Here is an 11,983-nt window from a genome sequence, read left to right as displayed (position 1 = left end):
GTTAAAAAAATACTATACGGTTATGGATTTAAGAATTAAAAGTTGAAAACTTATTAAAAAAATATTATTAATGTATCCTTATTATAAATTTTAATATTTTTTACTGTGATTTTAATAAAATATTTATTATTGATTTTTTATAGGGTCTACTAAATAACAAAACTTTTTGTTATTTTATGATATGATTATATTTATTAAGAAAACAATATTTTAAAATAGTATCTTTCAAAATAAATGCCGAATTATTATAATTATTATTCTTGGCTATACATTTTACAAGTTAAATATTTATTTTAAATAAATAATATTCATAATAAATAAATATTTTAAATATATGAATTATATTGTAATTTAAATTTATAATAAATAACAAATTTGGATATAGAAATTGTATTTTAGATTTATAATAAATTATTTAAATTGTGATATATGTTTACTTTTAATTATTGAGAATTTCTTCTAAAGAAAACTATAAAAGTAAAAAATGTTAAATTGAAAGAGATAAATAATTTAAAAATCAAGTATATACATATAAATATAAATAAAGCAATATAATTTACTATGATTGAGAGGGAAAACTTTAGATAATTATGGAGTAATATGTAAAATACACTTCTAAGAAAAGAATAAAAAGTTTACTCATGATTAATATTTTATTGAAAGCACAAGAAGAGTGAGAGTTTAACTTATGAATAGTGCGTTAGATATTTTCTAAAATTAGTTTTGACCCTCAAAATCACGGTGGAGAATTGAAAATGTTAAAGAAAGTTTATATTGATTTGACCTTTAACTTGATCTTGATAGAATTGAAAGTTAATTCAAACATACACTAATTTATAAGATATGAGTTTATTTAAATTCATTAAAAAAATCTAAAAAGCATTATACTTTTTCAAAATACATTCATTTAAAAAAAAATCATGTCATGTGTGCTGACCCCGTAAGACCAAAATTGAAAAACCAAATGGGTAAATAATAATTAGGTAAAGGGAGGTTCATTATGCCACATCATTGTCAGTCCGGTTGGCCAAGCAAGAAAAGAGGGCCAACTTTTATGCAGAGGAATGACTAATGAGGTACCAAGGCTAGGGTCCCATAGGGCCATACTCAGCTATTTTTGTTTCCTATAAGGCAAATCTATAGGGCAATTAGGGTTAGGCTGTGATCTTGACCTACATAGACTCTCTGGCGTATTATAGAATTGTAGGTTGGTCCCCCAGAAACTCCTTGCCCTTTTTCATTTCTATTATTATGCTAAGTAATTGCAGTATTAGAAACCTTCAGTGATGCTTACCTAACCATGTTCCCCAATATAATAACACCAAGATTGGCACCGTTCGTCAACCATCAAATCTTAGTACTTTTTTAATAACACGATGATTTCATAATGTTTCGGATTTTTGCAGGAAGTTAACTTAATAACCTCTAATTTGTAAGTGATGGTTCAATTTGTTATTTATTTCATAATGAACAAGGAAGATTGTCTAGGATTGTATTCAGATTATGATAATTATTTTATGTGAATTTTATTTCATTATTATCATATTAGCAATAACGGCAATCATTGTCTTTTCTTCCTATGTACGAAAATAATATAGTATGTATACTATAATATATATATATATATATATATATATATATATATATATATATATATATATATATATATATATATATATATGAGATGCGAATGGTCGTAGTTAATATAAGCTGTTTAATTTCCAGAGAGAAAATTGACTATGTTCATTAAATTAGTTCTAGTTGTCAGCTAAAGCGAAGAGTAAAATGAAAGACAAAGGGTTTTCTAATATATTGAAGTTCAATTTGTAAAATATGGTGTTTACTCAACAAGAAAAATGTACCTAATGCCTATGGATAAGATATATTGCTATAAAAGGAACAAAAAAACAGGTTTATCTACCCGACTTATGAAGTTATCTTTAAATTAAATAAGAGAGTAAATTTTTTATATAATTAGGTGAATTAAGATCATAATACATTTTAAATTAAATTAAAGGTTTTATTATTTTTAATGCAAATTTATTTTATAAAAACTTTTTTCGCATGTTATAACATGAGTGTTTATTTCCACATGCATTTACATAGCATGCATGAGCGCTAACTAGACCAGTCCCTTGAAGTTAATTGAATTAAGTTTTATTCTATTTAATTTTAAAGGAGTAAAGGACAATTATTAATTCGTTTTCTAGTCATTTTTCTAATCTTTCATTGGAGTATTCTCGTAAGACATGACATGAGACTACTCCTTGGTCTATTGTTGGGACTAGCTATAGAAGGTCCTTTTAATAGTTGTATGCTTCTTCTTTTTTTCCTTTTATAATTCGTTTTTAAACTGAATGAAATTATTCACGTGACATAATTAAAATTAGATCAATGAATTTACTTGTAACCTATATTGTGGTGAGTTAGATATATATTTAAGTAGAAAGAGTGTTTAAATTGCATAACTGTAACAATCTTCTAAAAATATTAAACTATCTGCAAGAAGAAAGGTTCAATGAAAAAATGTATTTCATCCTAAGGCAAAGACGAAAAAAGGTTAATTAGACTTTCCGATCCTGACTTTAATTTATTAGTTTAAGTGCAATTGCATTCGATCATTTATATAATTCAGCATAATTTTCTAGATAATTTGACTTTTATGTTGCTTTCCTACTTTTAAGTGAGTGATTAATTTCCATAATTAGAAGAAAAAAAATGCACATAGCTTAACAAGTGACTTTTTTTATAGGTAAAAGACAAAAAAGTGGTCCGGAAGGACATTTTCATTATTTCCATATAAACTTGTATGTCTTATATATATGATCGAAGTATCACTCATAGTGTAGGTATTTCTCAAAGTTGAGAAAATAAAATAATAATTTAAGAAAGTATAAAACTTTACAGCAATTTACATTAACTAAAGAAAAATGAGCTCTATTATTATATATATTAAAAAATAGTAAATTTTAAGATAATGAGTAGTTAGAAATGCAAAATATACATACGTGTTTTATACCCTTGTAACTAGTATATGATCGACCTATTGGTGGAGTCCAAGTAATTTACACCAACAAGTATACTTACAATGAGTCAATGACCCACTTATTTAATTGATTTTGTTTTCGTTACAGTGGATAAAGTTAATCACAAAATTTAAAAATGTGTTCAAAGAAACATAAAACTTAATTACTTATTAAAAAGATAAACATGTTTGTAACCAAAATAGAGATAAATATAGAATAAAAAGAAAGAGATAAATATACTTGAGTGACCCGACAACGATGAATTGGAATTTTTATTTTATATAGAATATGAGGAAGAAAATTATTTTCCTTAACATTATTTCATATAATATTAACTCAGCCCCATGTCAGTAAAAAAAGAAAAAAAAAAGGTAAAAACATTAATTCAGTTTTGGCTTAGATAAAATGTAGACCTACTTAAATCTAAGTTGCATCACATAAGTATTAACGATGAAGTAATCCCTATAGACTCGTATATGAAAGAAAACTGAAGAAGAAAACACCAAATCCGTTTACTTATTATCAGACCTTTTGTTTCAGTTCTTTCAAAATGGAAAGCCTATTCGTTTTTCCCTTTTTTCCTATTTCTCTTCCTTCCATTTGCAACAAAACAAGGAAGGCCCCAATGACCTTTCACTAAAAATGAATTCAAGACAAAAACGTGCAAGAGGAAACCTACACCCTTCACCTACACATGCGGGCACAAAAATTGCTTGGTAAGCAAAAAAATTCAATAATAATAATTGCTAACCCTACCAATCCAAGAATCTTTAAGTGGATTTTCAGTGTCAGAAACCTGTAGCAGTAGCGTTCTTCGGTCCCACCCCCCCCAAAAAAAAAATTAAATAAATCACCCACTAAGCAAAAGCCCCGACATATAAATCAAATTATAGATGAAAAAATAAAATTAAATACAGATATTTATGTAATTTTAGTCTATATGAAAAAAAGATGTTTAGGTAATTTAGCTTGTTATTTAATCAGAACTATATAAAGTTTCATTATCATAATTTATATTAATTTTTAATGCAAACTCTTATTCTAGACTAATTATCAACATAAAACTCTAGTCTTAATTAAAAAATAATATAAAAGTAATTATTAGAGTATGTTGGGATGAGTTATGAGAATTTCAAATGTTTTAATTTAAATTATTTATTTTTAAAATTCTATGTTTGGATACAATTTCTCTTTTCAATAATGACAAAATTACTACTAAATGACAGCCCCAAATTTCGAACCAAAACCAAAATTAAACCCAAATTCTCCTTTCTCTCTTCAGAAAAAGCTTCAAATTCAGAATAAGCTTCAAATTGCACCCTACTGCACCAGAAAACTCTCCATCTCCCTTATCCCGCACACTCCACAACAACCACTGTAACCACAATGGCGGAAGAGCCTAAAAATAATCCACCACTGTTTGAACCTCCAATCCCCTCCGCACCGGATGCTGCGGAGAAAACTGCATCTCTGGTTCTGGCAACGACGTCATAACCAAGTGCCGAGATCGCCGCTCCTCTGGTGCTAGCTCCGAAGCGGCAACGCCTTCCGAGTGTTCACCTAGGGGAGATCGGCGACCAACGCGCCTCTGCACACAACCACGACTCGCACATGCGTTGCCCGAACATGCCACCATGGAGCTGGAAACTCCGAAAGAATCTTCCAGAACCTCAAAGGCGCGCTCGGTGACGAACCTCGCAAACCAGAGAGAGAAGAGAGAACTGTTACTGAATTTTCAAATTCACTCCCTTGAAGATAGAATTTGAAATTCTATTCTTTCAACTGACTAAAATCCCTTTTAAAATTCTAAAATTTTGAATTCCTTTTACTAAAATATCCAAATAGTTACTTTTAATAAAAAAGAATTTAATTCCCTATAAAAAATACACTACCTAATTAAATTATCTTATCCAAACACACACTTAAATTTTTGTCCACTATGGATTTCATTATTATTTATCCCTTTCTTTTTCTTTTTAAATTCAAAAAACTATATAGTATATCACATTTGCATCAAAAGAATGGAAACTCATGTTCTGTTCCAATTACTATCCATATAATAAGATAATATCTCCTTCCACAACATTCAACAAGAGCTAGCTCCGCAAGATAAAGAAAGGTCTTAGAATACTTGCAAACACACAAACACAAAACACCCTTTTTCCAAGAACAAGAGCAAGAGCCTCAACCTCAGAGCTGTGATAACTTGTTCCAATGAGCATGTTAGGCCTGAGAGACCTAGTTCTCATAGCTCAAACCCCTTCTTCCCTTCACCACCAACACCAAGGCCAACCCATTTCAGAAAACCAGACTCACACTCACACTCCAAACCTTCCTTTGCCTTCTTCAGCAGCTTCTCTCAGTGTTGGCTTTGGAATTTTCCCTCTCCTCACTGCCACACCATGTGTGCCACAGCCTCATCAAAACAATGAGGTTCAAGAGTGTGGTGGTGGTGGTGCCAATAGTAACACTACCACCACCAATTATTGGAACCTCAAGATGTGCCAAGAAGTGAATAATCCTCCAAAGAAGGGTGTGATCAACGTGGCTGATCATGATGATGAGAAGGGTGTGATGGAGAGTGAGGAAAACGGGGTCTATGGGCCTGACTTTAGGGTGTGCCAAGATTGTGGCAACAGGGCTAAGAAAGATTGCGTCTTTAGAAGATGCAGGACTTGCTGCAAGGGACGTGGGTATGATTGTAACACTCACGTGAAGAGCACGTGGATCCCCTCCGTTCGCCGCCGCGAGCGCGAGATCACGGTGGCTTCCGGTGGCGGTGTTGGCGGCAATGGTGGTTGTAAGAGGCCAAGAGCTGTGGTGGGGTCATCTCAAAATGCCACTTCTCATAGTTCCAACTCTAATGCTACAACTCCTAAGAGCTTAGCTACTAGCTCTTTTCATCAAGGTGCTTTCACTTTCTCTTTTTTTTTCTCACTTTCTTTCACTCATCAAAGAAATTAAGTAAATTAAATGTTCATTTTTCCCAAATTAAATGACATCATGTGATTTATATAAGTATAGTCCAATCCATGTAATCGACTTCAGTTATCAGAATAAGTCTTTTTTTTTTTATTATTGTTGTTCATTTTTCTCCTATAGGGATATATTATTTGATGTCACATTAGTCCTTTATTTATAGGGAACATTAACATGTATGCTACAATTTTTGTGCTTTTAAAGCAAATTGGATGTCACATATTGAAAAAAAAAATGATAGAAAAAATTGATGCTTAAGATGAATTTAAGGGTTCATGAGAATACATTTCATGTCACTTATTGGAACAATTAGATATACTTGAAGAGAAGAAATCAGGCCCCACATTAACTTTTATGCTATAATTTTTGTGTTTTTAATTGTATGACACTTATTGGAAAAATTTGATAGAATAAATTGATGATTAAGATGAATTTGAGGGTTCATGAGATTTATATATACTTGAAATGATCAGAAATGTGGCACCATATGAATTGCAGATGCTAGCTTCAAGCAGTCTTTACCGGGTCATGTTCGTGCACCAGCAGTGTTCAAGTGCCATAGAGTCTCTGCCATTGGGAATGGTGAAGATGAGTTTGCATACTTGGCAACGGTCCAGATTAGTGGGCATGTGTTCAAAGGGTTTCTCTATGACCATGGTGTTGATGGGAAAACCGCAAATGTAGTCCCTTGTGTCTCGGAACTGCAGCTGGGAAACAATTGCAGTGGGAAGAACAGAGAATGTTCCTCTGCAATTGCAATTGGGGTTGCAAATAACAATGCATACCCTGCTTCTGCGAGTTGAAGATTGCTTTAGAGGTACTAAATTGGACTCAGCTTAATTCAAAATAACTAGGGACCAGATTCCTATTTCTAAGCAAACTTATAAGATAGTAAAAGGGAAAATATTTTTTATTGAAATATGAAAAAGTTTCTTATTCTGTTATTTTAAAATGTGTTTTCATATGATTTTTTGATAAAATATTTTTTAGAATAATAGTTAGTAAGATTCTTACTTGTATTATTGAAAGAAGTCAAAATTTATGAAGTATTAAAAAAAAATAAAAAAGAAATGCTTTATGATATTTACAAGTTTTTATGTTGATAAAACACGTCATTTAACATCTGAGTGTAAGTTACAAAGAATGACTAGTAAAATTTTATAAATCTTAGGTGATGTGTGCAACTGCGAATACGCAGATATACTTTTTAGCCTTTAGGGTCGTTATAGTGATTTTAATTGTAGACATACTTTTTACGTGGTAATTATTGACCTGCAAGAGATTTTGCTTTGCAAAACAGATTTTTCAATTTATTTTTTCACTTGTAAGTGTAAATAGTACATTGAGGGGAAAGAGAGTGAGGAAAAAAAGAAAAAAAAAAGTAAAAGAAAGGGGTTCGTGTGACGAATAATTACTAATAAAAAAGAGAGGTATAAAAAAGTGTAATATATATATATAAGAGTTTATATGTGGTGGGGGTTGAAAAAAAAAAGTGATGTTATTGATAATTTGATATGTTATATTCTTACACTTTTTCTTTTGTATCTTTTACTTTGAAATAGAAAATGCCGATCTAAAGAAAAGTTTGAAAAAGAAAAGGGACGGATAAAGGATGTATAAAAAGTAAAAAAGAAAATGTAACAAATAAATATCATTACTGAGAATATAAGGAAAATAAGATAAAATACACTTTAATTTACATCGAAAGGGTAGAAGAACAGTTTACAATTGCATCAGATATACCACATCTGATGAAAAACATTAATGAGACAGTTTTAACACATTATTTATAACATTTTTTTATTATTTGAAAATTTTCAGAAATATAAAAATTATGTAATCTCATATTATATTTAATAAACTTATAATTTTAGGATTTTTAATAAATTTCATTTAACAAAAAAATTGTTAAAATATTAAAAAAAAATGTGTTAATCATCCTCCTATGTATTGTATAATTCATGCATGCATCAAGTTACTTCATTTGAACGGTTAACACAGGGAGCTAGGGAATTAAGAGTCAGAATCACTTTTAAAAATGTCACATTCGAAAAACAAAAGGCTACAAGAGAAAAAAGCACTTCTCGTGCACTTCTCAATGTCCATTATAAGAGTGTCCTATTGCATTTCCACTGCCCATGCCATCCACGTTGCCATCTGTGTTGCATTTCCACCGCCGCTCCCAAAAGTTGCATGCTTATTGAGTTATATTATTTTATAACATTAGTTTCTATATTTTTTATTACATCAATTATTTTATTTCTTTTCTTTCTATCTTTATTATACGTTTTTCCGTAATATATATATAATTTCTCTACTTTAATTGTCAGTTGTTTTGTCTCGGGGTATTATTTTGTGTGCACATATCAACAAGTCGTTGGTCGCATCACTATTTAGACTCGATTCTTTTTAAGTAAATTTTTATATTAAAATTTTTTTCAATAAAAAAATATAATTAAAAGAACAGAATTCCACAAAAATGATTAATCAAATTATCTAATACAAATTATTCATAAGCAGTCGATAAATCAATAAATATTTCACGGTAACAAAAATATATTAACATTTCCTTTCAAAACCTATTTAAAATATTATAAATTGTAAAACATTGTAATATTTGAAAGGGGTAAATTGCATCAATAAGCGTGCAACACATACATAAATCAACACCCTCCCCTCGTTTTTTCTCTCCACTCTGCGCACCTATATTTTCTTTTTGGAAACACATCGGAATGCTCTTTTGAACCATTTTTTTTTCATAGAATGATGAGAATCATAGCGCTATAATATTCTTCTTTTGGCCACTCATGGATATAATGGAATAACTAGAAACATAATTATTAACCAATTGAAGTTCTTTTATTTATCCCTTCTCAAATGGTAGGCTTTCATGCCATTCATCATAGTGCGGGTAAAGGTCGCCACCATTTTAATGCACTATTTGTTTGATGAGATGTTTATATTCATTTCAAATTTGAGTTAACTTAAACCTTAACGAAGGAAAAGACACCACATTGTCGTTTCTAGAGCCTCTAGCTATAAAATCTCTCTATCCAGAACGAATAACCACCCCATCTCAAGACACCCACTTTTTTTTTTTTTTTTTTTACTGTCTTACCTTTCTTGCATGGAAAACAATGGACAAACTTTTCTGAAAAGTAGATGTGTTTTTGAGTGGTAATAGTGTCGGATATAGTATATTCATAACACTTCAAATATTTATAGTTTTTCTTTTTATACCAATACATAAATAATTAGATAAATTGTAATATTTATTATGTTTAAAATATAAATCATTTTTAGGATCTAAAATTTTCAGTTTGCATTAATTATAGATTATTTTATAAGTTGTATTATAATGATGTTATGTCATGTGATTTTAAAATTTGTTGTATCTTTACGTATAAATCTTGTATGTGATCTTCCTAGATGGAAAGATTTCACCACAGAGAACAAATTGTTTTAGAATCCCATGTTGCACCTCAAATTATTGAAAGAGGTAGAGGGCTATGTACCCACAAGGCCACGACGAGGACTGGCCAAATGGTGAGTGAATTTTAAAACAAAATTTGAGAGATTTGTTTTTTTTTTTACTTTAGGTTAGATCTTTTTGTCAATATAAAAGAAATTTGAGAGACTTTTTTATTTTGTAATAATCAATAAAATATTTTTTTATTAATCGACTTAAAGCTTGAACTTTAGTATTGTTATCTCTGAGTTGGTCATGCCCACAACACAATTTGCTTAAATTTAGCAACAGAGTTTGCCTTGCCAATACGTTTTTCCAAATTTTTCAACATTTGTTACAAGAGTGAAATATGTTGGAAAAAAAGAGTGAAAAACCAAAGATCATGCATGATTGTTTGTTAAGCAATGAAAAAAAGTTGGTGGGGGAAGTGAGTAGGGCAAACACAACAGCGGTATGTTGATAATCGATCTAGTTTGTTTTTTTTATTGATTTTATTTTCTGAATTGGTTTGTTCCTCTGCTTTAGAACATAACTTTGTGACATTTACTTAGACTAACAGTCTAAATCTTCTTTGTGCCAATAACAGGTGATGGATCAGTTTCGTGAACCTCAAAAGAAGCCAGTTCATTTGCAATTTTGTTTTCTGGGAAAAATGACCATATATGCTAAATTGGTCTTTAATTGTGTAAATTTATCTTCCAAAAATGTTTATATCTATAAAGCTGAGAGGCCCGTTAAATTTCTTGCACCAAATTAGGAACATCGTCACATTGATGTTGCGGGATATTACGTCCAATATTTAATTAAAGTTTTTACTTTGATCTTATCTCAACATTTATGGGACATTAAAGGAATATTTTTCAATCACCATAACAGTTTTTTTTAAACAAAATATTTTGAGCTTCAATTTGACGTCCAACTAATCTTTTTCATCAGATCGGTCCATTTTATCAATAAAATTTCAAAACTGCATAAGTGAGCAAATAATAATAATAATAATAAATGTGGAAATATGTTCCTAATAGGGAGCTAGCTATAACCAAGTCACTAATGAACAAATTAAACGAGTCATTGAACAAAAAAATTTAATGAATCAGGTGACAACTGAGAAGATCTAAACTTTTTTTTTTCAGGAATTAAGTATTTTGTCATGATTATCGAATAAATTCATGTATCAAATCCAATGGTTGGAAGCTATAACTTAATAAACAAAAAAAAGAAGAAGAAAAGAATGCATAACCCAATTAGTCATGTACTCAACTAATTTAGTTGAATAAAATTTGTAAGTTATTATAAATTTTTTAATATTTCTTTTGATTCTTACAAATGAACAACAAATAAAAAAAATCCCAATTAGTCATGTACTTAATTTATTATGGATCTACTCTTGTTTGTCGTTTGTAAATTTAAGATTACATTAATTATTCTTTTATTAATTTTTTTTCAAACAAATAAAATATCTATATCATTAAAAAGGGTATGATATATCCATCCAATTACAAAGAACTAGGGTTCTTTCCACCTATACACCTACCAATCTTGGTTACAAAACATTAATTGAAAAAAAGGAGCAATTAATAAGGGTAACCAATCAAAAAGGCATGCAACAAGATTGTTACCGACCTGACCCGACGAGAACCAGTTGCACACTTGAACTGGATTGCAAAAAAATAAATCGCTCTATTTTGTAGTCGTTTTGGTTCAACTCGACCTGTTTCAGAAAAAAAAAAAAAGTAGAGACCTGAACTTAGTGAACTGCACTGCATACTAATGCAATCCTATCCCCCAAGGGCATTGGATAGAAGACTCCAAAAAGATTGAGTCAAAGATGCAAGAGAATGTCCTAAGGTTCTCATGAGTCTTAGGGTAGATTTTGGGCCCATGGGCTAAGTATGAACCCACTTATCTTTGTACATATTAGATTTGGATTTCATTATTTTTTGGCCTTGTATTTAGGGCTCCATAATGTAGGTTGGCTACCCTAGAAATGTAGGATTTTTCAGTCCTTGTATTTTAAGGCACCTAGACTAGTTTCTGTATTAGGGGTAGTTTTGTAATTTCACATGCACTAAGTGAATATTTGATGTGTGTGGTTGGAAATAAATTTAATTGAATTGGTAGAAGCCCAATCCAATTAAATTTTAGAGGGGGAGGTGATCATTTGCTTACCACACCCCATTACCACATCATATAGTCACACTTTGTGCATGTCCTTCATGCTTTACATGCCTCATGACACCTAAGCACACTTAGTGGAGAATCTTGGAATTGATCTTGGATTAATGGGCTGAACCATAACTAAAATTCACTAATCATAATTAGTGAAATTTTGGCTCCAAAGTTTGGCTCCACAAATTCAATTTCAAATTCAAGTGAAATTTGAATTGAAATTCAAATTTCCCTCCAATTTTGTGTGACACTTAGGCTATAAATAGAGGTCATGTGTGTGCATTTTTTTTGAAACTTTAATCATTTGAATTTTAAACTTCAGAGCTCTTTTAGAGCACAA

At 30.3% G+C, this 11,983-nt stretch overlaps 1 protein-coding gene across 2 annotated transcripts; it reads left to right on the top strand.

The window, feature by feature from the left end:
• Positions 1-5,054: 5,054 nt before the first annotated feature.
• LOC100806835 (protein LATERAL ROOT PRIMORDIUM 1) lies at positions 5,055-10,300 on the top strand. 2 transcript variants are annotated; one of them, XR_005891010.1, is made up of 4 exons: positions 5,057-5,934; positions 6,504-6,822; positions 9,435-9,551; positions 10,061-10,300. XR_005891010.1 is itself a non-coding variant. In XM_006578371.4 (3 exons), the coding sequence occupies exons 1-2, from the start codon at positions 5,241-5,243 to the stop codon at positions 6,806-6,808; spliced, it is 999 nt and encodes a 332-aa protein (XP_006578434.1). In that variant the 5' UTR covers positions 5,055-5,240; the 3' UTR covers positions 6,809-6,822; positions 10,061-10,300. The 2 variants fall into 2 exon arrangements, 1 of the variants encoding a protein (XP_006578434.1); XM_006578371.4 differs by lacking the exon at positions 9,435-9,551 and having other exon boundaries at positions 5,055-5,934.
• The last annotated feature ends 1,683 nt before the right edge of the window (positions 10,301-11,983 follow it).

Source organism: Glycine max, chromosome 4, assembly GCF_000004515.6.
Source record: "Glycine max cultivar Williams 82 chromosome 4, Glycine_max_v4.0, whole genome shotgun sequence".
Classification (NCBI taxonomy): domain Eukaryota; kingdom Viridiplantae; phylum Streptophyta; class Magnoliopsida; order Fabales; family Fabaceae; genus Glycine; species Glycine max.
Note: the sequence above shows the minus strand (reverse complement) of the source record. Positions and strands in the feature narration are given on the sequence as shown.

What these genes read in the sequence shown, in the direction of transcription:
- LOC100806835 (XM_006578371.4), top strand. Translation starts at nt 5,241, where the DNA reads ATGAGCATGTTAGGCCTGAGAGACCTAGTTCTCATAGCTCAAACCCCT. An exon ending in TACTAGCTCTTTTCATCAAG is followed by an intron (nt 5,935 to 6,503) that starts GTGCTTTCACTT and finishes TATGAATTGCAG; the next exon opens with ATGCTAGCTTCAAGCAGTCT.